This window comes from Paroedura picta, chromosome 15, assembly GCF_049243985.1.
Source record: "Paroedura picta isolate Pp20150507F chromosome 15, Ppicta_v3.0, whole genome shotgun sequence".
Taxonomy (NCBI): Eukaryota; Metazoa; Chordata; class Lepidosauria; order Squamata; family Gekkonidae; genus Paroedura; species Paroedura picta.
Genome location: NC_135383.1, coordinates 86034 through 112111, shown reverse-complemented (window position 1 = coordinate 112111; position 26078 = coordinate 86034). Strand labels below are relative to the sequence as shown.

The following is a 26078-nucleotide window of genomic DNA, read 5'->3' as shown; positions in this document are numbered from 1 at the left end:
CTCCAGCCCCTCGTCTGCAGAGTGCCCCCTCGGGCGCTTCTCGCCTGAGTGAGAACACTCGCTCACTTGTGCTGCGAGTTGGATGCTGGCCGTAATACTGCAGAGGCCCCGGAACCTGCCACCAAAGCGTGCGCTCACTTTATGGATCCCTTTGCGCTGGTTACCCTTTGGGCATGAGACCTTTGCCTGTCCTGGACACCCAAAGCGTCTGAAGATCACAACCATGAGCCCTTAATGTCCGTTTCATGGCAGTATTTTGGTTATATCACCACCTTTCCTACGAGTCATGTTCGTCTGAATTCTGTGAGGTCCTGCAAGGCTCAAACCTTAGTGAACCCTGGTTGCATGAGGTTCACTGTGATCTTTGACTGAATTGGAAGCTAATGAAACATTGAGATTGCCTTTTAATAGGGATTTTGGGTTATGCCTGGCCTTTAGGGAAGATATTGAGGGCATATCAGATATATTCTGAGAACCGTCTGTTGGTTATATTATACATACTTAAAAACAACCATTTATTTTTTATAAAAATACATTATCTTAATAGGCAAATGAGATTCCTTTGGATGGAAGTCTCGGAAGACAGGGGGTGAAATTTATGTATGTCTGAAAGTTTAGTACTTGTTTTCCAGTGGCTATAGAGTTAATTTCAACATGCTTGTAGTTTCTAACTTCTAGCGCAATAAAGAACTATTTAAAAAGTTTCTGATGGTTTTCTGTCTGAATTTCAGGTTTTAATTGAAACAGGAAAAAAAAGTTTTTCGGCAGCCCCTCTCCAGCGCTACCCTCGGGAGGCCAAAATCAAGTCCAAATATTCCTAACAGTATACGAACTCATTACAAATGGATTATAAATCCTAAAAACGTGAGGCAAACAGCTCCCTCACATTAATTCCCCCTGTGACTAGCGCTTGCCTTGCTTCCAGTTTGACCTTCCGGGGCAAAATAAGGGCCAAAGCAGCTGCAGAGCAACTCCAGGTCTTCCTGGAGAAGTCAGCCCTTTCAGTTCCGATCCGGTCCAGGCTATGGGATGCAAACGCTGATCCCTGGCAAAGTATAGTTGTAGCAAGAAACGCCTCTGCTGCTTTTTGCTGGAGTGAGCCAGAAGCAAGGAGGGGGTCCAAAGGTCTGTCCCCACCCCTACGTGATGCCCAGAGGCCGGAGCCGCAGCCCAGCGCATGATGCCCAACGCGGCTTTCATCTTCCCAGACCCAGGCCAGCCGGACGCCAGGCGTCCCTCCCCGCAGGTCTTCAGCCGGCCATCTGGGGAACGGGCATCGTGCCTCTTCCAAGGCTGCGCCCGACGGCTCCATCCTGGGTGCTCCTCCCGCCAGCCCGGTCGACCAGGCCCGCACGCACGACAGCCATCTTAATGACCAGTGCGCATGCGCAGAAAGGAACGCGTGCCCTACATCATGGAAACAGGCCTGCGAGGAAACCTATGGGTGAAAGGTTATCGTGCGGGCGCATGCGTACGAGCAAGCCCTGTTCGGATAGCAGAACTGGAGGAGAGCGCCTGTGAGTGTGGGAGGAGTCTCCGGCAGCTGGGAGCGGCGCACGCATGCGCGTCAGGCGGGCTGGCGGCAGAGGGGAATTACAATGGAAGATGAGGAGGTCGCGGAGAGTTGGGAGGAGGCGGCCGACAGCGGGGTGAGCCAGGGCTGCCTGGGGGCCTGGGGCGGGCGCGAAGGGGCCTGGGGTAAGCCCCCCCGAGCGGCGTGGGGGAAAACGAGCGCCCAGCCGCTCTGGCCTTCATACCTTCGGCATGGGTGGCGCTGAGGCGCCGCAGGCTCGAGTGCGCCGACTAGGCCTCTTAAAGGACCCGCGTCCCCGGGGCTCCTAGCCGCGGCCACGTGCCGGCCCCGCGGGACCTTGGGAGGGAATCCGGCCGGCCCCGCCTCCCGAGCGTTGCGAGGAAGGCGGCTTGTGGCCGGGCGTCTAGAGGCGGCGTGCCCGCTGGTGGTGTTGCGGGCGGAGAACCGGAGGCCCGGCCCTCCTGCCACATTCTGCTGCGCCTCCGGCAGAGCAGCCCCCAATACCGCTCTCCAGCCGCTGGACGGGGCGAGGCGGGCCGGGTGGAGGAGCTCCCAGGCCCAACCGCAGCAGAGGCGGGTCGGAGAGCCCTCACAGACGTGCCGGCATTGGCAGGGCGGCGGCGGCTGTTGTTGGTGGCCTGAGGAGGGACAGTGGCTTCTTAGGCGTGGCCATGGACTTGCTCTAAACAGGCGCCCCTTTCCGGTCCATGAAGCCTCGACTCGACCTTTGACCCTATGTGCTAAAGCGGCAGATGGGATGGGGTGCCTTGAGTGTGCTCCTGGGAGTCTGCGCATCTTTGGCTGCTTCCTTGCCCTTGGCTTGCTAGTCTGGCTGCCCCTTCCTCAGAGGGCAGCCTCTGCACTACATGAGGGCTCCTAAGGACTCCTTGAGATTTTTCTTCCGATAATTGAATTAGTTAAGGAGTTGGAGACTCTCTTTGAGGAGAGACATACAACCAAGAAGGTGTGGGAGGAGGAATGGCCACAGCTGGTAAAGTTTTATTTATTACATTTGTATACTGCCCTCCCCTGAGGCTCAGGGCAGTTCACATGGAACAATACAGTTTTTGTATCGATTAGTAATAATAATAAATAGAATTGGAGAGAGGACTGCACCTTGTGGGACCCAAGGTTGTCGGCGGCTTTATGATCTCTATCCTATTGCTATCCTCTGTCTGCGACCCCGGAGGAAGGAGATCAGTCACTGAAGGGCTGGCCCCCATATTTTGGCATCGGTGAGGCAGTGAGTTAGAAGCAGTTGAACATTGCTGAGAGATCTAGTAGTACCAGCAGCGCTGACCCACCTCTGTCCAGCTGGCAACGGATGTAATCCGTCAGAATGACTAGCACTGTCTCTATCCCATGGCCAAGCCGGAAACCTGACTGAGATGGGCCTAGGATTGTCATTTCTTCCAGGAATGCTGATATTTGAACTGCGACAGCCCTTTCCACCATTTTCCCCAGAAACACTAAGTGCGAGATGGATCAATAGTTGTCCAGCTCTTGCAGGCCAAAGATGTTTTAAGTAGTGGGCATATGACTGCCTCTGTTAGTCCCTCTGGCCCATTGTTAAATTTATGTTGGGGGTGGAGAATGCTACTAGAGGGAGCTTTTTCCACCTTTAGATACCACAACATCAGGAGGAGGGGTCATTGGCATATGATGGTTGCTCTAGCCGATGGTAAAAGGGAATCCTGACAAGATGGAGTGATGCTAGTATGAGACTGAGGTGTGGAAGGACTTTGCGCATCCTGCATTCATTGGGATCCGAAGCGTTATACTGGGCCAAGGGTTAGTACTGGAGAAGCAGACTATAATGCAACCGCAGGAAAGGTGGTGATCACATAGCTCAGGTGGTGATTCTGTATCTGGACTTGGCCGGTGTGGCCACAAGTATCCATACAACAGTAAGCCAGACTATTATAATGAATATCCCCCACCCCATTCTACAGTCACTCCATTGGTTAATTATCAATTACTGGGTCAAGTGAATGACTGAAACTACCATCCAAGTTCCTAAAGGGGGACTAGGCATCAAGCCCGCTGCATTCAGGAATACAATGGCTGTTAGATTAGGGAGGTGGGGTGGAAGAACTCTGCAGACGGCCTCCCCCTCCCTCCAGGACCGGGAAAGGCTGCAGGCAGCTGTTATGGAGCTCACCAGGGGCAGCTCTCACATGGCAGGGATCTGCAGCCTCCAAGCCTCAGAGGGAAGTGGAAGGAGGAGGAGGTGGTCAGGGATGGGGGATGGAAGGCAGTTGGCTAACCGCTGGACAGACAGGTAAGCCGGTTGGAGGAGGAGATACTCAGGAGTGGGACAGTCACCCTGAGTGAGTGTTAAGTGCTGAGCGGCACTTAAGCATGAGACACACTCCTCCAAGGCCTTGTCAGAAATATTAAGTGGAACAGATGAGACAGATTGATAGAGGAAAGGTCCACCATCAGCTGATGGCCACTGATGTCAGCCTCTGAATCCCTAAGTTAGGAGCCAACCTTCAGGACCTTGGCCTCTAGGCCCTGATTACTAGCACTGTGCACAGGATGCTGGACATGATGGACCACTGGCCTCTTACATCCTTAGGAGCCGGCAGCCAATGCAGGTGAACATCTCTCAGGTGTGCATGGTCTTTTCTCCTCAAGAATGGTCTCCAGGCAGAGGGAAGATTTACCAAAATGCCTCTGTTTATCCTTTCAGCACAAATGGATGTTGAGGCTTTAACTGGGCTTGTAGGTTTGGTGGGCTTGCTAGCTAGACTGTGGCTCAGTGGAAGAGCTCCTGCTTGCATAAGGGAAGTACCAGGTTCAGTCCCCAGAATATCCAGTTAAAATGGCCTAGGTAGTAAATGATGCAGAAGACCACTGCCTAAGTCCCTGGAGAGACACTGCCAGTCTGAGTAGACAATACTGGCCTTGATGGACCAAGGGTCTAGTTAAGTGTAAGGCAGTTTCATGTGTGAGCAGACCATGTGTAAGGCTCCAGTTGCCCATGTTGGTCACTGAGGCTGGAAGATGACAAAACATTTGTACTAAATCAGACTGTGTAGGACATTTGGTAAACAATGCAATTAGGCTAGGATGACAATTAGAGAGCAATGCAGTCACCACATTAGTTACCAATAAACTACCCAGTTAAGTTGAAGGTGATGGCTATAATCTGAAAAGCCCTTAATGCCCTTGGACACATGCACCTGCAGAATGCCTGTAGGCAGTTTTCTGTTTGCATTGTTTTCTGAAGTGTGATCTATATTTGATGTAGCTGCATTGCCTTACAGGAAATAGACCGGCGCTTGGAAAAGAAACTGAAAATCACGCAGAAAGAGAGGTGAGGCTACTGTAATCCAGCAGGCTCAAGGCCCAATTCTGAGTAGGTCAAGCTGCATTAATGATCCTAATGTGTCTGCCATTGTATTTATTTATTATATTTATATATTGCCCTCCCCTAAGGCTCTGGGCGGCTTACATAAAACAGGGAAACAATCCAGGTAACTCAGTATTTATTAACAGTAACAATACATTGATAACAATAGAACAATATAATAGAATAGTAGAACAATTGAGAGAACATCAATTCAACTATAATATACTGATGGCCACATGGGTTGGACAAATTGGTGGTGGTTTTCATGGGAGGGAGGCTCAGGGGTCAATGGAAGGTGATTGGTCAACCTCAATCAAATGCCTGGTGGAGTAGCTCCCTTTTGAAGGCCCTATGGAACTGTTCAAGTTCTGGTAGGGCCCTGATCTGCTCTGGAAGCTTGTTCCACCAGGTGGGGGCCTGAACAATTGCTACAGCCATCTGGCCTCGGATGGCACTGCTGTAGCAGAGTTGCAGGAAGGTCCTTGGGTTTACATTCCAGGGCCAAGTTGGAATAAAACCGGAAGAAATGAGGGCAAAGGAGGAAAGTCAGTTCCAGTCTTGCCAATGGGATGCTTGTGGGTTGGGACAGGGAAGCAAGGTTCGAATGTGGTCTGAGTTGCAGCAGTCTCTCTCTCAGCCACCTTGGCCACCCAGTTCAGCAATGTTCCATGCAAGCTGAAAAATAGTTGTTAGGTGGTTATTCCAAGCAGGCTAGCACCACAGCTGTGGGAGGTCAGGCTGGAGCAAAGGGGGCTCGCCCCCTGTTCCTCTAACATTTCCTATCACGGGGAGATTTGCCTGCATTTCTCTCCCACCGGGTTTCATGTGGGCCTGAGGGCAGCCCTTGACTTACTCCATTAACTCTCCCTTGTCTTGCAGTGTAAGGGGGGAGTGGGAATGCTAGCACAGGCCATCTTCCAATGCAGACTGTCTGTTCCTTGCTACCCAGAACCCATCTCTGTGCAGTTGGTCTAGACATCTACATATTCTGTGCCACTAGCAGTAAAATCTCTCCCTCCCTGATCCTCTTGACAGTGGGAAGTCCAAGTCTCCCCCCAAACTGCCGATTGTCATTCAGGACGACAGCCTTCCCTCGGGTCCCCCTCCACAGATTAGGATCTTAAAGCGGCCCACGAGCAACGGAGTGCTCAGCAGTCCTCACTTGGCTAATCGTCCAGCTTTCCCGGTGAAGTCGTTGGCCCAGAGAGAGGCGGAGTATGCGGAAGCCCGGAAGCGAATTCTAGGCAGTGCGAGTCCCGAAGAGGAACAAGACAAGCCCATCCTTGACAGGTGGGAAGCGTGGGATGTAGGTGCTGCTGCTGCCGCCATTGCTTAGGCTAAATGCGAGACATACCATGATGTGGAGGGCTTTCCACTGCTGGGGCTTTCTCATCCACACCACACCCTGGGCATCAGTGTGCTGCTGCCAGCTGCCTGGGCATCACTTGTTGAGACTGCATAGATGCTGGGAGGGTAGGAAGGGTTGTCCTACCCTTGGCATGTTACTTGGCATGGCTTGGAAGATAACTGCCAAGGAGCAGGGTAACAACAACATAGTGAGGAAGCATCTCCAGCAGAAAAGGCATCTGGTCTTGTTACCCATTCTTCCTGAGGTGGGAGGAGGAGGTTGAGATCTTCCCTCAGGACCAGCCTGACTGCCCCAGTAGATCAGACAGCTGGGGCTCTTTTAGGAGACAGATGCACTCTAGTTGGAGGCTTTCTGCTCCCCAGGTAGACAAATGATTATCCCTCCAGTGGCAGAGTTGATGGCAGAGTTTCTGCTTGGTGTACAGCATCTGCGGGTAAAAGAATCAGGTAGCAGTTGGTGTGAAAAACTTTCCCCTGAGATGGACACTACTAACTTTGATATTCTTATTGAGGGGATTTGGCAGATTTCTATAAGAGCAGCCTGTCAGTGACTAGATGGAGACTACTTCCAGAGGCAGTCTTTCTCTGAATATCAGCATTCGGAAGCAAGAGACAGGATGCCGGACTAGAGTAGCAAACTGCCTCTTATGTTGTGAAGGGGCATTTGTTTCTTTTGGATCTGTGTGTGTGTGTGTGTGTGTGGGAAGGGAGGGGGCAAGCTTGGTTGGCAAAGGGTGACTGTCTGCTCTTGCCCTGCAGGCCCACAAGGATTTCACAGCCGGAAGATGCCAGACAGCCCAGCAACGTGATCCGGCAGCCGCTGGGTCCAGACGGCTCGCCAGGCTTCAAGCAGCGCAGATAGGCATGGGGGGCCAGCTTGGCGGCTCAGAAGCAGGGTTGTCCCCCCCGCCTGGATCGCGCTACTACAGCAGCGGACAAACAGACTGGAGCGGGGGGGGCTGCTCCCCAGGGCTCCTTGCACTGTGATCCCCTTTGCTCTGCCGACTGTGCCCTTCAGCCCCCTGCACTGTGACCCTCGCTTCACCCACTGTGATTGGTGCACAGATGAGGGCTGTCCGAAGTCCGGGCAGGCTTCTCTGGGGAGGGCAGGGCTGCATGCAGCATCCTGCTGGCCAGTGCCGGCACCAGCAATAAGGACCGCAGCTGTGGCAGACGGGCTCAGCTGGGACTTGGAAGCGAGAGGTGGGGGCTGCTTCTTGAACCGTGCATGTTTGTCCATGTTGCTTTCGGGACAAATTCTGTTCACATGGGGGAGGTGGGAGGGGGGGTGAGTGTGCAGGTTGTTGTTTGCTTTTGGGGAAATGGATGTTGAAGCCAGAAGTGCATGAGATGAGGAGGGGGGATGGGGCCTTAGGATTTTAACTTATTCCTCTGAGGAGGGATAGTTTGTAGATTTCTAGGAAGAAGAAAGCTTTTTGAGGATCACATGCAGGGGCCAATGGATGGGACTTGGTGTCCATGACCCTCATCCAGGCCCCCTCTGCTGCTAAGCAAGTGGTGTGTGGGGTGCAACTAAGCCACTTCCCTCCACCTGAGGCATACTAGTAGCTTACATTGAAGTACCCCAGCTGGTATCAGCCTCCTGACTTTTGTGGCTTGGGGAGGAGCTGAATACGAATGCACTTCTTGCATTTCAGGCGAGGGAAAAGCCAGCCTGTGCCTGCTTGCACTGGTGTGGTTGGTGCTGCAGGGACTGTGGAATAGGAAAAGATGGGTTGAGGACCCCCCCCATCAATGGGCAATGCTTGTGCTGGCCAGGATGAGGCAGGCTGGCTTGTGGCCTTGTAGGTCTGAGAGGAAGGTCTGGCTCTGGCAACTTGCCTCCCAAAGGCCCAGTGGAGTGCCCAGGAGAGGAGGCAGCAGCATTCCTTCACTTGTGGGGGTGAAGGGTCAGACGATGTTTTGCAGTCAGCTCGAGGAGGCAGAAAGCCTCCTGAGGGGCTCCAGGTGCACTGCAAGACTCCTGGCAGGAACTGGTTGCTTTGGTTTTAGCCTCGTCAGGACAGAAATGGTAGGATTTTCCTTTACTGTCACAATATCTCCCCCCTCTAGAATTCCCCTGGGGGGCTGGCAGGTTCCTGCACCACCCATCCGCTACCTTCCCTTGTCCTCTCTAGCAGCCATATTGGGGGCTGGGCTCTAGGCTTTCCCCAGCCCTACCTTCAAGTGATCCTGGGCTAGCTGGCTTCACTGTTTTCGGAGTTGACCTTTGTGTGTCTGGTTTCGGAGGATGCGACAAGTGTGGAAGGGATGCCCCCACTTAAGCTTGCAGGGAATATCAGGCTCTTAAGCTGCTTCTCTGCAACTGGAACAGAAGTGGAACTTTGCCTGAGTTGGGTTGTGGGGTGGGGGCAAGGGAAGGAATCTATGTACGTCAAATTGAGACTTGTACAAAAACATTGCAAAGTGAATAACTGGTTGAGGAAAATCAATAATAATAATAAAACTACCTGTGTACAAAAAGCGAAAATGTGATTGACCATCGCTCTGTTTTCCTGGAGGCCCATTCTGCCCTCTGGATCTTTCAGCTGAGCCCTCTCCCACAGCTGCCTCTGTTCCTACTTGGAATCACAGTGAAGGTTTGAAATCAGGGGTTGTGGTGTTGTTTTGATTTTTGCCTCTCCTTCTTCTAGCCTCCTTCCTGTACTAGGCCTCTGGCTCTTTCAGAGGGACAGTCATGCTTCCCAGGTAGGGTGGCAAAGGGGAAGTGGGTGGGAGAGAACGGGGCCAAAAAACTCCACACGGAAGATGAGGATGAACAGCATAAGCAATAATGGTGTCAGTCACCATGCCTTTCCTTAGCTCTGGGCTGGGCAATGTCCTCTCTGGCTGCCTGTGGTCCCAGGACAGGCCCCCTTCCCTATGCTCACAGGTGAAGCTTGCAGCCCTGTTGCTGCTACCATGAAGGGCAGTCAGTGTAGCCATAGTCATGTGAGGACCCTACTGGCCTGCAGGCGGGCAGACAGGGTTCCTTGAGCTATCTGCCACCCAGGATTCTTTGGGCTGGATGCACAGTCAAACTGTTTTGCTCAACAATCAGTGTTGAAATCAGTTCAGAGTCCTGGGGAGGGGGGCTGTATGTGTGTGGGGTGCTTTTTCTTCGGGGCACTTTAGGGTGTGTGTGTGTGTGTGTGTGTGTGTTTACGCATGACAAAGAAGTGGCCACATCGGCTCATGACCGTCCTAAGTATGCAGAGAAACATTTTATAAATTGTATTTTAAATAAATGTGTTAACTTTTAAATATGTAGCCTCATGGTTATTCCTCTTCCTACTGCTGTGAGTCTGAAAGAATACCTGGTTTCTGTAGAATTAGCTAGCAGTGTATAAGGGGCTTGGCAGATTAGAACGAGCACCAAATTTTCCCCTGGGGATAGCATCTACAAATTCCTGTGCCATCTGAACACCTTCAGTGGGACAAACAACAAATGTATCGGTCTTCATTCAGGAGGCTCACAGGTTTCTAGGTGGAAGAAGAGAGACAGGAAGGGTGGTGAGGCCAAGAGAAGTGCTTATCTGCCACTGAAACCAGCCAGCATTTTAAACAGGATGGGAGGTCAGTGCTTCCTCTGCCTTGGAAACAACAGCTTGCTCTGAAATACTGTCTTCTAGCTTTCCTCCCATTCTGCATTTGGAATGCTGAGCAGATACATTTGAGGGGAAAGAGTCCCATCAGCCCCACTTCCACTGGCATCAATGCCATTCCCTTGCAGCTCTTCGTCCTGACAGCTAAATGAAGCCTCCAGTTTTGGGCTCAATATATTTGTGCATTCTGCAGGGGGGCAGTTGTTGCCTGCCTGCCTGCCAGTGAGTCTGGTAACAGTGCATTATCACTGGGCTTGCACCCAGACCATGTTGGTGGGCCTCATGCCTGGCTTTCCTACAGCAGGCCAGATCCTTCCAGCAAAAAAAGTAATCACCCCTCCTAGCCTTTCCAGTAATTATGTGTGCTAAAAAGCTGTAACTGGCAGCCCATGGCAAGTTGATGCCATTACAGTTTAGATAGTTGCAGTGTGACTTCAGTTGCCCGGGATTATTTGATTTATTTCCCGCTGCCCTCGGTAGGTTACGGGTTAAAACCATGAGGTTTCCAATTAAAACTGAACCGTTAAAATACAACCTGTGCAGAACAGCGGCAAGGTAAGGCAATCAAAACTGAACCCCCAGTATAGCAGTGCCAGGGGGGCTGGTGTCCAATGATCTTCTGGCCCCAGCCTGGCGGAGGAGCTCTGCCTTGCGGTAGTTCCAGCAGGGCCGGGAGCTCTTTCCACCTGGTCGGGGCCAGGACCCTGTAGCGGGCGTGGGAGGCGGAGTCGAGCATTTTGCCGGGATTCCTCGGGCTCCCCCTTCCTGCGGCAGGCTGCCGCCCTCTTTCCCGGGAGGGGCCGGGGAGGCCACGTGGTTTACGGAGACCACGCCCCGGAGAGAGGGCAGCCCGCCTGGGGCGCATGCGCGGCCGCTCTGGCCCCGTATTTCCGGGTTCTCCGGCCCGAGATGGCGGACGGCGAGTACGAGTCGGTGCTGTGCGTCAAGCCGGAAGTGCTGGTCTACCGGCTCCCCCCGCGCGCCTCCAACCGTGGCTACAGGTCGGTCGGGCGCCCTGCCGCCACGCCCCACGCTCGGGGGCTGCCTCTTGTTTGCTTCCTTGGGGACGCAAAGCAGGCCCCTGAGGCGGGAGAAGCCGAGCGCGTGCACGACCGCCCCCCCCCCCGGCCCCTTTCGAGCTCGGCTCTCCCCCCCCCCCCCAGCCCGTCCGCAGGGCTGTCTGCTGGCCGACGACTCCAGGGCATGCTTAAGCGTGCAAGAGATTCGTTTCTGCTGTGTCAGGATGCACCAATTCAAGACTTCACCAGGGCTGAGTGCGGTATTTTGTGTGGGCGTTTTTTGTTGTTGTTGTTAGGTGCAAAGTCGTGTCCGACCCATCGCGACCCCATGGACAATGATCCTCCAGGCCTTCCTGCCCTCTACCATTCCCCGGATTCCATTTAAGTTTGCACCTATTGCTTCAGCGACTCCATCCAGCCACCTCATTCTCTGTCGTCCCCTTCTTCTTTTGCCCTCAATCGCTCCCAGCATTAGGCTCTTCTCCAGGGAGTCCTTCCTTCTCATGAAGTGGCCAAAGTATTTGAGTTTCATCTTCAGGATCTGGACTTCTAAGGAGCAGTCAGGGCTGATCTCCTCTAGGACTGACCGGTTTGTTCGCCTTGCAGTCCAAGGGACTCGCAGGAGTGTACAGCTTCCTCAGACAGCCATTTTGCTTTCTTGCATTTCTTTTTCTTTGGAATGGTTTTAGTTGCTACCTCTTGTACAGTGTTGCGAACCTCCGTCCATAGTTCTTCAGACACTTTATCTGATCTAATTCCTTAAATCTATTTGTCACCTCTACTGTATATTTTTCAATACTGGGGACTAACTTCTGTGTTCCCAGCTGCCCAGGGCCTTGACATGAGGGGGTTAGTTAACTGCTTGGGGCTCCCTTGGAGGAATAACTTATTGCCAGTTTCACACCTTGTGCTTTGCAACAGCGTTTCAGAGATGTTGTAATTCCAATTGGAGTCAACTCTTCAGATTCCCTTCTGAAAAGTAGTGGCGCTTGCATTGCATTCACACTTTTCAGTGTATACAGATGCAAATAACTTACTGAGCTTTTCTGCCATCTCCCAATTTCTCCTCATTCTGCTGCTAGAGCTGCTGAGTGGCAGTTGGACCAGCCAGCATGGAGTGGCCGGATGCGTATCACCTCCCAGGGGAAGGTGGCCTATATTAAGCTGGAGGACAAGACATCTGGTATGTAACTATTCTGAGCTTCCATCTGACTGCATTGCCCTCTTGGCAGCTGCTTGATGAAGCAGGCATGGGAAGTCCTAAGGGCTGGGAATTACAGCTTTTTTATGCTGCTGTACAGACAGGGAGGCTGTTGGGGTCTCAATGCCCCCGAAAGGAAAAGAACAGCTTCTTCCTCTTGATTTTTGAGCTCAAAACCTCTTTATGGCAAGAACCGTGCTGCTTGGAGAGTGTGTTTCGGAGACATACACAAATACACACACCACCCACCCATCCCTTGCCCATAGCTGACACTGGCCAAGGGAAGTAGCAGGGCCCTATAGTGGGATGGCTGGTAGGTGCCTCATCTCCCTGCCTGCCTTCCTTCCTTCCTGCAGGAGAACTTTTTGCTCAGGCCCCCGTGGACCAGTTTCCTGGCCTTGCTGTGGAGGGTGTGGCAGACTCCAGCAGGTACTTCGTCCTCCGGATTGAGGATGGCAATGGTAAGGGGACTCAGTAGGAGGGGGCCTCATTTGTTTCCCGGTTTCCTTGACCTTAGAGGCTTCTAGTGTAGCGATCCCCAACCTGTGGGCCACGGACCACATGTGGCCCTTCGACTAATTGGAGGTGGGCCCCGAAGGGCGCCTCCCCCCCAGCCCTTTACAACACACTTCATTGTTGTGGCGTGTCTGTATCTTATTTTGAAGGGATGTTTAAACATTACCATAGCTATCAGAGAGCGCTAGGGCTTTGGTTGAGAGTAGAGGAGTAAACTACCCCCCCCCCCCCCGGACCTCAGTAAAAGGCGTTGAGTGGTCCCCGGTGAATGGTCCCCGGTGATAAAAAGGTTGAGGACCACTGTTCTAGTGCACTGATTCACAAAGCCTCATGGAAACTTACCTGGGATTGGCACACAGCCTACCCTGCACCCAGGGTTGCCAACTGTGAGTTGGGGAAATTCTGAAACTTTGGGGGCAGTCTGGGGACAGGAGCTCAGCTGTTGCACCAGGGATCTCCTGCAATTCCAGGAGCTCTGTGGGAGTCTGGCAAGCTTTCCCCCAAGTCCTTTCATTTCATGATGTTACCTTTGGGGCATGTGGGTGGGGTTCCCCAGGACTTTGAGTTGAGAGAGAAGTGTTTGAGTAGACCTGAGCCTGTTTGGCTGTCTTCGCTCCACCCTAAGGCATCTGTGGGGCTCCTGGTGTTGGGACAGCCCTCCCTGCTGAACAGCAACCCACAGATACCATTCCAGGGGCTCCTGCTGCCTCTGGCCCAGCTCTGCTCAATGCCTTTGGATGGTGGGATGGAACTTGACCTTTAATTCCCCCTGCTCTCTAGCCAGCTTCCCACTGGTGCCCTTGCTTGCAGCCTCAATGGGTATCCCAGCTGGCCTGCCACCGATTCCCACATCTAGCCGGCTCCAGTGGCAGAGTTGTGGCACATTGGGGAGGTGTGGCCAGGCTTGTTGGAATTGGGAGACCAGCAGTTGTGTGGCTCACTGCATCTAGTTTTCTGTTCCAGGGCGCCGGGCATTCATTGGCCTTGGCTTTGTCGACCGAGGCGATGCCTTTGACTTCAACGTAGCACTCCAAGACCACTTCAAGTGAGCTTTCACCCCCTCTGGCCTCGTTGCTTTGTGCACAGCCCAGGCTGGAGTTTTTCCTCATCCCCTGGAAGGTGTTTGATTCTGATTTGTTGTCCCCCCTCCCCCGGGTTGACCTTTCCCACCTAGTTGTTCCCTTGTGCCTTGCAGGTGGGTGAAGCAGCAGAGCGAACTGGCCAGACAGGCACAGAATCCACAGCAGGCCCCCAAATTGGACTTGGGCTTCAAGGAAGGCCAGACCATCAAGCTGAGCATTGCGGTGAGGGCTCTGTGGCAATCTTGGGAGTGGAAGCAACAAGGGGTGGTAGGAGCAGAGCCCATGGGTGTGAAGGGAGTTCTGGCTTGTCTTCTTCCCATGGCCAGAGTGCTGGGGGGGGGGGGGAGGTCTCGGAACAGTTGGAACACTTTTAACTCTCCCTTTAGAATATGAAGAAGAAAGAGGGGACAGTGGGGAGCAAATCTCGCCCAGGAAGCTCTGCGGGGACTGGCCTGATTCCCCCCCCTCCAGGAGGAAAGGCATCCCTTACCCCGGTGCCTGAGAAGCATGCGCCCCCCCCTCCAGCACAGTCTCTAGCAGGTAACCAGGAAGCAGGTATGGTGGAAGTATGTGGTGCTTTGGGAGGCTGGGGGAGGAGCAGCATCAAGGTGTGGTTTGTAGGCCGCGTTCAGTGAACTTGCTGAGACCATGTACTGAATGGGGCACCGTGCCTGCCGAGGGGAGCATGTGGGTGCACTGCTCCCCATCTCCAGGCCAAGGCAGGGGGGATGCTATTCGGGGTTTGCTGGGGTAAGTCATGAAGGCACTGTGGTTTGCACTGCCGGTGCCAGATGCATCCTCTGCTTGTGCTCTGACCTGGCTTTGGGTGCAGCAAGTCAGTGGCAGCACTGAGCTAGATCTGCTGGGCCGCCACTCATTCTGTATGCGGGGGTGTGAGGCTGCAGTCCAGGGGCCCTAACCCTGGCATAATCTAGATCACTGACTTAGGTGGAATGGGCCATTGCAGCCACTCTGGAGGGCCAGGAAGGCCTTGGAAGTCTGTGTGTGTGTGCGCGCATGCACAAGGGATAAATAGCTCATCCCTCACTCTATTTTTACAGCAGGGTCATCTGTGGCTTGGCCACAGCATCAAACGCCCACAGCTGAAGCAGCTGCTAACATCTGGGGGGACTTCACACAGGCACCTGGGTGAGGAGTCTGATGTGGAAAGGGGGCTGGGTCCCACTGGGAGGCCAGGGGCTCTTGCCAGTGCCTGAATGTGCTGCCCTTTCTTGGCCCTCTTTGGTCTCAGGTCTGCCTCTGCAAAACACGTGCCTGGCACAGTGTGGAAAGCTGAAGCTCCTAAGCAGGGAGGCAGACCTAATAACATGGAACATGTGCAAATAGCCCTGGGGGAGGGGAGTGACCCTTCTCTCCTGCTTGGAGAAAATATGAGGCCCTGTTGGTCCCTGTGCTTAAATCAGCCCCTTGTTTCTCTGCTTCCTTGCAGGTCTGCTTCTGACCCTGCTCAGCAGGCCACCAACTGGGTCCAGTTCTGAGTCGTGGTGGGCTCTACTTTACTCAGGCAATGTTGGTGGAAGGCTTGCCCTCTTTCCTTTCCTGCCACCAGGTCCAAGAAGTGCCTGCCTAACTACCTACCTGCCCTCCCAAAGACCCCAGTACTGGCCACCGTTCTGCATTTGCCTTGGGCAAGGAGGAGAGGAAGAAGTCCTTTGAGCTGGGGTGGAGAGTGTTTCCCCCTGCCTATAACCACTGGAGGGAATTCTTTTTCCCATGCTCAAATCACCATGGGGTGATCCCAAGGGGCCTGGAAGTGCAAGCGTGGATGTGCATCCCAGCAAACCTCCTTGTGCCTCAGGGGGAGCAACCCTTCCTCTATTCCCCATGAGGGGAGAGACAGGACCCCTTGGTGATGGGGCTCTGTCTCCAAGGCCTTGGTGGTTTCTGGGCAAGGCTATTCTGTGTGCCAGCAGCCGGGTGGCTTTATGGGGAGGGGGGGGCATGATGGAATCATGCTGACGTTACTGTATTGGCTGCTGTGCTGCATCCTCCTCTTTCCACTCAAAGTAGCTTATTCATGCGCCTCATTCTTAGGCTGGTTTGTGGAGCAGTCCGAACACTGTAAGACTGTCCAGTGTCCACAGAGGAGACTTCTTGGGGGGGGGGCTTTCCCCCATTTCTGCTGTGTTAGATCTCACGGCAGAAGGGAGAGGATGAGGCAGTCCCTTGTGGTCTGACCCAGGGGGCAGGGGTGTGTGCTGCGCCGAACTGTCAGGCAAAGAAGGCCTTCCAGTGCCTTGGGCTGCTGCCGGAGGGCTTCTGCTTAGAGGAGGAAATTGTGGCAGGAGCGCAGCAGTCTATTTCTGGAAAGTTCCTGCGGGAGGAATTGTACTTGAATTCTCTCTTAACTATATACAAATGCATCTATCCTTACCTATTTATACTGAGGTGACGGCCTCTATCAAAAAGTTCTATTGTTTGGCAGTTATGCAGAATATTTTGCAGTTTTTAAAACGACTGATTCGTAATTAAAACAAATTCTGAAAAGTTTGTCTCAGTTTGATATTGGTGGGGGGATGACCACGAGGGGAAACCCCAAGGTTGATAATAGTCCGGTGCGGAGGGCCTCTTCAAGGGCCGCCCTTTCAGCCTTCCCGGTGGGCTGCGTCTTGGCCCAGCCACGGCCTTCCGTCCCACCTGGCCTTGAGGGGAGGGGAGGGGGTCTCGGGGAGGGTGCGAGCAGGCTGCAGCGCTTTGCCTTCCCGACCGGCGGCCCTGGGGCTCTGCCGCGGCGGCCAAAGCCTCCCTCCCTGCCGTGCGCTCCCGGCCAGAAGGGCGTGCCCTGGGCCCGGCCGGTCCCCTCCCTCCGGCGAAGCAGCCACGGGGTTTCGCCCCGCCAGCCGACGGGCGCTATGGCAACGCGGGCGCGGCAGGCCAGCAACGGCGGCGGCAGCAGCAGCAAAGGTCCGCTGCGTTGGAGCCCGCACGGTAGGTGACCCCCGGGGCGGCCAAGGGCGACGCGCCTCTGGAGGCAGCGTTCCAGGACGCGTCCTTGGCCCGCCTCTCGGGCGCTCTTCGGGCCCTGGCCACAGCCCGCCCGCCTGCCTGCCTGCCTGCATGGCCGCCGCGGAGCCGAGGGGGCTAGGACCTGCGCGCGCGGGGAGGGGGGCTGGGTCCAGCCGCCGCCGCCGCCTCCTTGTCGTCAGCCCTCCCCCGCCCGCCCCTCCCCTCCCCTCCCCTCCCGGTCGCCGCAGCCCCATGAGCACCGTGGAGGCCGAGCAGAGGCTGGAGGCGGCCGTGCAGGCAAGTACCGCCTGCCTTCGTCTCCGCCTCGGGATCCTGGGAAGGAGGTGGGCGCGCGGATGCGGAGGCCGAACCTTCTCTTCTCCCCCCCCCCACGGCCCGCCAACTCTTGCGCTCCCGGGAGAGGAGGGCTCCTCTGGGCACGTACAGAGTGCGGGCTGGTGCCTGCAGCCGAGGCTTTGGGGTCCCGGCGCGGCCCCCGCTCTCCTCGGCTTACGCCGCGCGAGCTCTCTCCGCGTCCCCGGGACTTCCCTGCCGCGAGCCCGCGGGAGCGAGTTGGCTTTGCCAGGGCTTCGCGGCACGATTCCGCCCCCTCTGCTGCCGGGCGGGGACCCGAGAGGCCGCCGAGACGAGCGGCGGGGCCCGGCATCCCCGTGGGCGGCGGCGGCTGTTGCTGCTGCCGGGACTCCTCCGAGGAGCGGGCCACTCGGCCGGCCGCTCGCCCAGGCGCGGCGCGAAGCCCTCGGTCCCTCTTTCGCGGCGGAGAGCGGATTCTGCCGGGCTACCTTGCACCGGGGGTGGGGGGTGGTCAGGATCGCAGCCCCCCCCCCCCCCCCCGGTCAGCGCACGGCTGTAAGCAGCGTGAGAGAGCCCGGCCTGATCGCCCGTGGCACGCCTCCCTGAGCAAGCCCGGCGCTTGGGCCTTTGAGGGTGGGCTGGGGCGCGCCCGCCTCCCGGGGAATCTTCGGCCTTCATAGGTCGTGGCTGCTCGGGAGGCGGCCGGAGGCTAGTGCCTGGCCGAGAAAAGGCGCCTCTGTGTCCCGGCCCCGGGGATTGCGGGTAAGCGCTCCGCGGACTGTGGGGCATTGCAGAAGCCGGTCCTGCTGAGGAGGTTCCCTCTCCCCGGGGCTAGCGGTCAGGGGGTCTTCCTGGGCCTTGGCCCTGGCGCGGGAGGCTCCGAATCCTCTTAGCAGCCTCCCCGCAGGGAAAAAAGGCATGAAGTTTCCATTAGCTGCAGGGTTCATCTCCCTTGCTGGGGCCTATGTGGATCCCTTTTCTCATGGCCTGAAGAGACCCACCCTCTGGGTTCTCGGGCTGTAACTTGTGTAAACAGTTGCTCAGTGTGCACCTGTGCATGTGTGTGGAGACTCTTTGCCACTCTGCAAAATGGACAGCTGGGAGGAGAAAGGTATTGTTAAACAGGCCCGGTCTCTCCTGTGCACCCTTTGAAAAAATTACCAGGTACGTCGTTCTCTGTGTTTGTGTATATGTGTGTATACTTTCCCCCTTCCTGGAAGGCAGTTCATTCTGGTCCATTTTGCTAATTGCTAATTGAAGGAGCTAACTGCTACTTCAGTCTGAGCCTTTCCTTTCCTGGGGGAGAGGCTTCAGGAAGGCCTGCAGAGGACAGGATGAAGTCCTCATCTCCCCTGCTTGCCACCCAGTTGAGGCACTTTGTTTTTGTTTGGCAGACGCTGGAGAGGACCCTCCTAGGCTCTGCTGAAGGTAAAGGCCTTTCCCTCCGGGGCTCTTGCGAAGACTCGCCACCCACCCGCTTGCCAGCCTGGATCCGAGAAATAATCACCCGAAACCTTACCCAAGGTGATAGGCCACACAGGGGTGTGTGTATGGGGGAAGGAGTGTCTTCCCTCACCTCCTGCCAAGTTGGGCTGGCCACATGGGGAGTCTGACACAGGCGGGGAGGCAGGAGGTCTTGGCCGCTGGATATGAGGTCTGCTGTGGCTCAAGTGTGGCCTTCCTGGCCTGGGCACCCATTCCCTGGCTGAGCCCAAGGATGTTTTCATGAGTGGAGCTGATCAAACAAGCCTTTGGAGGGCAGGGAGATGGAAGGCCAAGGGACCTTGCATGGTTGATTGCGGCCGACAGAGAGCATTAGAGGCCAGGCCTGGCTCCTGGGTTGGTTCTGTAGGCGACCTTGAGCTGGTTCTTTCTGGACAGAAGGTGGGGGAAAGCCTTTCAATTCAGCCATTAATCGTGAAACTTTTCTGACTGGTGATTGAGAGGCTACTGAGAGCCAACAGAATGGAACTACTCTGCCTGTGGTGTGAGCAGGCTGAGCACCAGCTCTCTCTCAAGGACTGTGCTCTTGGCCCTTGCCGGTGGAAGAGCAGCCAGTGTTTTGCTGCCAGTCTGGCTGGCTTTCTTGTGGCTGGGCCAAGCAGGTGCTAGGGAGGCGTTGGGACAGATGGATGAGGACAGAGAAGCAGCTTGGTAAGGCAGGAAGTGCCACAGGGGGCTTGGCATTGTTTGTGGACAGCATTTGGGTACATTTTCCTGGCATTTAAGGAGAGAAGGAGGTTGGTGGAGGTATTGGGCAATCCCAAATAAGTTTTATGGGAAAATAGCCATCACAAGATGAGGGGGCCTTGGAAGACTTATTATTATTACCTTAATATAAATACAGCATTTTATAGTTGAAAAGTAGTAGAAGCTGCTGCACATTGTTTTTCTCTGCGAGAACTTAGAATGTTCATGGACTTAGAATGTTATTGTTCATGGACTATTATTGTTCATGGACTGTTCATGTTCATGGACTATTATTACCCTAATATAAATGGTAAAGATACAGCATTTTATAGTTGAGAAGTAGTAGAAGCTGCTGCACATTGTTTTTCTCTGCGAAAACAGACTGTACATGTTCATGGACTGTTCATGTTCATGGACTATTATTGTTCATGGACTGTTCATGTTCATGGAATATTATTACCCTAATATAAATGGGACTTTATGGGGCAGGCAGTATTGTGAGCAGTGCATCAAACCAATAGGGTTCCTGCACAGAGTACTTGAAGGAAAGTCCATATTTGCTGAGAAACACAACAACATTCTGAGTTCATGGTCCTTCACTGAATGTTCTAGGAACTTCCCTACTTTTTGTGGACATCAAAGACCTATTTTGGGCATAAAGACAGTGATTAATGATGCCATTCTGGTTTTGCTAGGGTATCTGGGAGTATTACAGTTGTGGGCCTGGGCTTCCCACCCTTCCCTGCTGTAAGTGGCTGCAATGCATGCTGGGACCCCAATTCTGTGTGTCTGTCACCTGCTGGGTGGGTTGTAGAAGCACATGGCCGGTCTCAAGCCCTGTGCTTTTGCCCTCTTTCCCTCACCACAGCCTTCGCCGCCGAGATGTCCGCCTTGCTTTCCCCGCAGGAGGAGAACCGCCTCTTGCAGCAGGAGCTGTCCCGGGTGGAGGACCTGCTGGCACAGAGCCGTGCAGAACGGGATGAGCTGGCCATCAAGTACAATGCCATCAGTGAAAGGGTGAGTGTGGGGTCTTGGCCACGGGCCTTGTCTGCCTCCTTCCTCAGAGTCCGAGCTGGTGACTGCTGGGGATGCTTTCCAGAGTGTGTCTGGCAAGATCATGGGGGGGGGGGGGGGGCGGTCCAGGAAAAGGTGGCATTTGGCAAAGGGATCCCATGGCAGTGTCCTCCCGTTGCCCTCCACCCCCAAGGGATGCAGCAGGGGCTTGATCTGCCTCTCCTCTGGCACAGCTGGAGCAGGCCCTGCGCCTGGAGGCAGGGGCGCAGGAGGTGCTGGAGAGCAAGGGCTTGGCCCAACACAACATTGAGCTGCGTCGCCGGCTGGAGGAGGAGCAGGCAGCCTACAAACGCAAGCTGCAGGCATACCAAGAGGGGCAGCAGCGGCAGGCACAGCTGGTGCAGAAGCTTCAAGGGAAGGTGAGTCTTGGCACTGCGTGGGGTTCAGTACTGGGGCCCTGTTTCCTCTCTGATGCTACGGGGTGGGGGGAGGCTTGCAGCTGGGGAAGTGGCCATTCCGGTCACTTCTGAGAGCCAGCATGGTGTGGTTAAGAGCAGCAGTCTCTGCTCTGGGGAGCCGCATTTTCTGTCCCACTCCTCCTCCCTTGCAGCCATCTGGGTGACCTTGGGCCAGTCCCAGTTCTCTCAGAGCGCTCTCAGCCCCACTTTCCCACTGGGTGTCTGTTGTGAGGAGAGAAAGGTGTTCACGAGTTGCATTCAGGTAGTGAGAAGTGGGGCACAAAAACCCGCTCTTCTCTTCTGTGGCTTGGCTTCTGTGTGGTGGCCGCTTTTAAATTCCCTTCCACATCTCTGTTGGCTCTGAGGTTGGTACCTGCAAGGTACCATTGGCAGGGAGAGGACAGAGGTAGAGCTGTGTTCTCGCGCAGGGCTAGAGGGAGAGTTCCGGCTTCTGGGCTGTGGTTCCCAGCACACAGAGAAATTAGGGCAATCCAGTTAGAGAGGGGGAGCCTCACGAGGCAGGGGTGCCACAGGTGCAAAAAGCATTGGGGTTTTGGAAAGGCCCAAGAGTCAGGTAAGGGCCAAGAATATATGGGGATGCCCCCACCCATCTCTCCTGGGGTGAGGAATGTGTGACCGGCTTGGGGCCTGAGTTGTGGGGCACCTGCTCCTCAGCTGGCAGGGCTGCCTCTTCCTTTTCAGGTCCTTCAGTATAAAAAGAAATGTGCAGAGCTGGAGCAACAGCTGGCGGAGAAATCGGCTGAACTGGAGCAGCAGAGCCGGGTAGTGGTGAGTTTCTTTCTCTCCTCTCTGATCTGCTGGGCACAGCCTGAAGGCTGGCAGGGCAGGCCTGTAGTCCTGATTGGAGCTAGTGCCATGCACTCAGACTGTGCATTGAAGGGGTGGTCCCTGTTCAGATCCACCCACCGAAGCCTGGCCTGGGTCCCCTCAGGTGTGCATGGCAGTCGTGTTCCTAAGGGGCAAATGCAGGGTGACGACATCCTTGTGGCTGCCTCAAGGGCACGGGCACATGTGATGTTGGCCTCTAGGGAAAGCACTAAAAACAGAGGGAAGTTGGCCCTGCCATAGCATCTCAGTTTTGCTGCCACGGTTCTCCCCCATCTTTGCCCTGCCTGAAAGAATTCGTGCAACTGCAGTTTGGGGGGGAGGGGTGTCTGTGTGCAATCTGTAGGCCCTCTCGTTTCCAAGAATTGCAGTTCCCAGGGCTCCTTGGCTGAGACTGCTAGAGTTGGTCAGTTCTGGTACATTACAAAATTTGTGCTTGACAAATTGTTCAGCCCTTGGGGGCATATTTGAGGGTTGTGAATGTGGACAAGTGCAGCTCAGAGGGATGGGAGACTGGGAATGTGCATGAGAGACAGCGCCGTACATGCTCAGAAATTCTTTGGTCCCCAGATCTTCCAGGGACTTGGATGGGGGTGGAGGCTGGAGATCGGCAGTGATGGAATTGGGAGGAGTTCTGCCCCAGATTGCAGGGCTGGGCACAGGGGCTGTACTGCTTCTGTGAACTCTTCTGGCTTCCTCTTCCTAGAGCCACCTGGGCACTACAGAATCCTGCCTGCATCGCGAGGAGGATCGCAGCAGCAGCAGCTGTGACCTGGAAAATACACTGATCCGTTTGGAGGAGGAGCAGCAAAGGTGTGTACTGGGGGTCGGCATCTTGGAAAGTCTTGGCCTAAGTAACATTGGCGGAGGAGGGGGGGTCAGAATTTGGGCTGCTTTGCTGTGTGGCAGTTCAGTTTGCTTTGCTGCTGGTGTGGGCAGGAGACATCCTTTTCAGGGCACCCTTGCCCCAGATTGAAAGGCTCAGCCGGAGCCCCTGCCGCCTTGGGGGGCACCTGGAGAAGAGGAGGGTCAGCAGGCTTTAGGGCAGTGGTCCCCAACCTTTTTATCACCGGGGACCGGTCAATGCTTGACAGTTTTACTGAGGCCCGTACGGGGGGTAGTCTTTTGCCGAGGGACACCACCGCCGCCTGAGTCCCTGCTCCACTTGCTTTCCCGCCGTCTGCGAGGGGGCGCTGCCAGCAGCAGCTGCGCAGTGCCATGCCGAGGGGGAGCCCCAGCCATGGCGGCCACCGGAGAGCACCAAAGGTGAGCCGGTAGCAGAGTAGCAGGGCAGCCCCCGAGGCAGCAGCCAGGGAGGAGGAGGAGGAGGAGGAGGAGGAGTCGCGAACCGGTACCAACTGATCCGCAGACCGGCACTGGTCCCCGGACCAGGGGTTGGGGACCACTGCTTTAGGGATTAGACTGCTTGGCCCGGATACATGGGACCCAGGCTCACATGTACACTATACTGTGGAAGCTGCCTGGGTGGTCTGGGCCAGTGACTTGCTTTCTCTTTAACGCACCTCCCAGGGTGGTTGTGGGTGGAGGGGGGACTGCTCTCCCCAGCAGGTTGGACTGCGACAAGCCTTTCTTTGCCATTTCCACATCTCAATATGGCACATGATGGTGTCTGGTGAGACAGGGAGCGACTGTTCTGCCCCGATATCCAGGAGCGCCAGCCTTGTCCAGGTGAACGCCATGCTACGGGAGCAGCTGGAGCAAGCCAACGCGGCCAACCAGGCCCTGAGTGAAGACATCCGGAAGCTGACGACAGATTGGTCAAAAGCCCGGGAGGAACTGGAGCAGCGGGAGGGCGAGTGGCGCCGTGAAGAGGAGGTACGGGGCCAGGGGCGGGGCTTGGCTTCCTGGGCTGGAACCAAGCCTAGTGGGCGGGGAGGGGGGGTCTGAAGCCACTCTTCTCTGCCCCTTCCTACTCCCTGCCGGGGCTGCATGACGGCAAGCCAGAGACAGAAGGTAGTCTCATCTGTGGCCCCAGAAGGGACTCTTCTGGTTCTCTTCCTCAGTCGTTCAACATGCACTTCAGCAAGGAGCATAGCCGGCTGCTCACCCTTTGGCGCCAGGTGGTGGGTTTCCGGAGACATTTCAGCGAAGCGAAGACCATGACAGAGAGGTCAGTGCTGAATCATCCCAGCCTCTGGGCTCTTCTGCACAGTGGACTTAACAGTTCCAAAGAGCTGCTTTGGAGTCGGGGGGGGGGGGGTCAACATGGGATATATTTGCCTATATCATTCTGCTTTGCTGCCACAGAACACACTAAAGCTTTCCCCCAACCCCAAGGGATTACATGGGCACCCCCTTGGGCCAGATGTTGCCCTTGCAGGGGTGGAAGTTGACTTCATAAAAACGGCCTTCTCTGGATGCTCCATCCAACAATTGCTCCCCCCCCCCCCAGCCTCTTGGATGGTGTCAGAGCACATACAGTCTGCCTCTGTGGGCAGAGGGACCATTGTGATGGGGGGTGCAGCCCACCCCCTCCAGGGCTTTTGTTCCCCTGCCTCGGCAGAGATCTCCTGGAGCTGAGTGGGGAGCTGTCCCGGTCCAGCCGCATGGTGCACGCTGCCTGCCTGAACCTGAGTGGCCATCTCCAACTGTCGGAGAGCAGCTCCAGCACGGCTGTGGAACAACAGGCTCTCCTGACAGCCCAGCTGGAGGAGCAGCTGAAGGACAAAGTGCGGGACATGATCCAGCTGCAGGTCAGGTGCGACGCAGAGAAGGCAGAGCTGATCAGCAGGTGTGTATTCAGAGGGGGGCAGGGAGCTGGGAGGGGCACCTGCCCCATGGGCACTGCTGAGCTATCTGTGTGCCCACAGTGGGAAGAGCCATGGCCTCCCCTGGCAGACCAGTGCCTAACGGGATGAGTCACCCTTCAAAGGCAGCCTCATGTGGGGCTGCCCCAGAGCACCAACGGTTTCCGCAAATGAAGCTTCAGGCAGGCCAGGATGGAAGGTGTTCTTTGCAGTCTCCTTTGTCCCTGAGTGGACATGCCCCCTCCACTAAGCTGCTTCATTTCCTTTGCTGGCAGCCTGCCTTTCTCACGGAGACTCAGGGCAGATTAGGCAGTGTAAGAAGCAGGCCCAGTGCAGGAGCATTCCAGAAGCGGGGCAGTGGGGAAAAAAGCTGAGGCAGGGAGAGCTACTAAGCTAGCCACAGGATTGGCAGCCGTGGGCAGCCCCTCCCCCCCCCCCTTTGCCCCTTTCTGAAAACACCTTCTTGAGCAGCTTGTTTCCCCTTTGTTAGGAGGAGTGGTGTGACTTGCGCATGTTTAGGGTTGTGCTCACGTGTGTGTGTGTGTGTGTGTGCTGCCCGTGCCTCCCCCACTCCAGAGTCAGTGAGCTTACCTGCAGCTTAGAGCGGCTGAAGGCTCAGAATGCTGAGAAGGCCCACGCCCTCGAGGTGCTCACCCAGAAGCTTGAAGCCCAGGTGAGCAGAGGAGGAAGGGAGTATGAGGCTGGCTCCAGAGATGGGGCTCAGTGGGGACAGACCTTTTCTGGAGGCAGGCTGGGGACAGTCACCTGTCTTTACAGGTGTAGGGGGAAAGCTCAGAGTGTCTTTGGAAACTGATGGTGGTGGATCATGCCAGTGGAGCAGCGGGGGAGGCAGGGGCTATGTAACGTACACTCCATGCAACGTGGGAGGACTGGGTATCTCCCTGCCAGCACTGTGCTGGAGCCACAGAGAAGCATGGCAAACCCAGAAGATGTAAGTGGGAGGAATGGGTGGCTGGTCATCCCTACTGGTGCTTTCCTGGTGACAACCTCCTCTGCTTCAAGCCCCTACTTTGCTAACCCCACTTGTCTGATCGCAGAGAGCAGTGCGGGCCAAAGAACGGGTAGCCATGGAAGCTGAGGAGGTGGAAGCCCTGCGAAGTGAGTCAGAAATGCTGCAGCAGACGTTGCAAGACCTAGCTCAGGTGTGGAGCAGCAAAAGGGAGGCTGGCTGGCTGGCTGGCTGGCTGGCTGGCTGGCTGGCTGGCTGGCTGGCTGGCTGGCTGGCTGGCTGGCTGGCTGGCTGGCCAGCCACCAGTGGTGCTCGTGCGCAGGGAGAGGGGCCAGGCCTACGGGTTCTTTTGAAAGTCCTGCAGCCACGTGGGCGGCACAGACCAGCACCGTCTCCTTTCCCTGCAGGCTGTCCTCTCTGACGTTGACAGCGCCATCCACCTCTCACCCACTGAGCAGACAACTGATGTCTCAGACAGCGACACCACTGGGTTCAGCCTGCGCACCGTGTCCAGCAGCCTCCGGACACCATCTCCTTGGCGGCGATCCTCCCCCCATCGCAGCCGCTCTCCGGTTTTCTTGGACTCCACATTCATGGCAGTGCGGTCTGCCCTGCACAAGCGCCAGCTGCAGCTGCAGGTGAGAAGAACACCAGACCGATGGTATGCCAGTAGTTGCAGACCAAATATCTGGGGGAAAGTATTTTCTCTTTTAGAATGAGTGAATTGCTTTTCAAGACAAGGTTTTAGACGCCCATAAGGTAAAGGTAAAGGTATCCCCTGTGCAAGCACCGAGTCATGTCTGACCCTTGGGGTGACGCCCTCTAGCGTTTTCATGGCAGACTCAATACGGGGTGGTTTGCCAGTGC

At 55.6% G+C, this 26078-nt stretch overlaps 3 protein-coding genes across 16 annotated transcripts in view; all 3 read left to right on the top strand.

The window, feature by feature from the left end:
• The first annotated feature begins 1498 nt into the window (after positions 1-1498).
• On the top strand, positions 1499-9524 carry SZRD1 (SUZ RNA binding domain containing 1). 2 transcript variants are annotated; one of them, XM_077312469.1, is made up of 4 exons: positions 1499-1649; positions 4807-4856; positions 5928-6182; positions 7020-9524. In XM_077312469.1, exons 1-4 carry the CDS (start codon positions 1599-1601, stop codon positions 7120-7122), a joined length of 459 nt encoding a protein of 152 aa, XP_077168584.1. In that variant the 5' UTR covers positions 1499-1598; the 3' UTR covers positions 7123-9524. The 2 variants fall into 2 exon arrangements, with proteins under 2 accessions (XP_077168584.1, XP_077168585.1); XM_077312470.1 differs by lacking the exon at positions 1499-1649 and adding an exon at positions 1704-4134.
• A 1165-nt stretch (positions 9525-10689) lies between these two features.
• On the top strand, positions 10690-16191 carry NECAP2 (NECAP endocytosis associated 2). Of its 3 annotated transcripts, XM_077312466.1 has the most exons (8): positions 10690-10866; positions 11967-12067; positions 12442-12546; positions 13565-13646; positions 13797-13905; positions 14070-14223; positions 14745-14832; positions 15134-16191. In XM_077312466.1, the coding sequence occupies exons 1-8, from the start codon at positions 10775-10777 to the stop codon at positions 15180-15182; spliced, it is 780 nt and encodes a 259-aa protein (XP_077168581.1). In that variant the 5' UTR covers positions 10690-10774; the 3' UTR covers positions 15183-16191. The 3 variants fall into 3 exon arrangements, with proteins under 3 accessions (XP_077168581.1, XP_077168579.1, XP_077168580.1); XM_077312464.1 differs by lacking the exon at positions 14745-14832; XM_077312465.1 differs by lacking the exons at positions 10690-10866; positions 14745-14832 and adding an exon at positions 10890-11144.
• Positions 16192-16698: 507 nt separating this feature from the next.
• CROCC (ciliary rootlet coiled-coil, rootletin) overlaps positions 16699-26078 on the top strand; it is a 29566-nt gene continuing 20186 nt past the window's right edge. For 2 of the 11 annotated variants that reach the window (XM_077312443.1, XM_077312442.1), the window contains exons 1-12: positions 16704-16947; positions 18360-18489; positions 20024-20172; positions 20403-20588; positions 21330-21416; positions 22180-22286; positions 23144-23309; positions 23498-23604; positions 23959-24225; positions 24818-24914; positions 25300-25404; positions 25619-25849. In XM_077312443.1, the coding sequence (XP_077168558.1) occupies positions 16762-16947; positions 18360-18489; positions 20024-20172; positions 20403-20588; positions 21330-21416; positions 22180-22286; positions 23144-23309; positions 23498-23604; positions 23959-24225; positions 24818-24914; positions 25300-25404; positions 25619-25849 (1818 nt within the window). In that variant the 5' untranslated portion in view covers positions 16704-16761. The other 9 variants (XM_077312445.1, XM_077312448.1, XM_077312441.1 and 6 more) reach the window with 9 other exon arrangements.

Excerpts from the sequence above, each read along its gene's own strand:
- SZRD1 (XM_077312469.1), top strand. The coding sequence starts at position 1,599 with ATGGAAGATGAGGAGGTCGCGGAGAGTTGGGAGGAGGCGGCCGACAGC. Across the intron at positions 1,650-4,806 it reads AGGAGGCGGCCGACAGCGGG|GAAATAGACCGGCGCTTGGA; the intron begins GTGAGCCAGGGC and ends ATTGCCTTACAG. Across the intron at positions 4,857-5,927 it reads AAAATCACGCAGAAAGAGAG|TGGGAAGTCCAAGTCTCCCC; the intron begins GTGAGGCTACTG and ends TCCTCTTGACAG.
- NECAP2 (XM_077312464.1), top strand. The coding sequence starts at position 10,775 with ATGGCGGACGGCGAGTACGAGTCGGTGCTGTGCGTCAAGCCGGAAGTG. Across the intron at positions 13,906-14,069 it reads CCATCAAGCTGAGCATTGCG|AATATGAAGAAGAAAGAGGG; the intron begins GTGAGGGCTCTG and ends CTCTCCCTTTAG. Across the intron at positions 14,224-15,133 it reads TCCAGCACAGTCTCTAGCAG|GTCTGCTTCTGACCCTGCTC; the intron begins GTAACCAGGAAG and ends GCTTCCTTGCAG.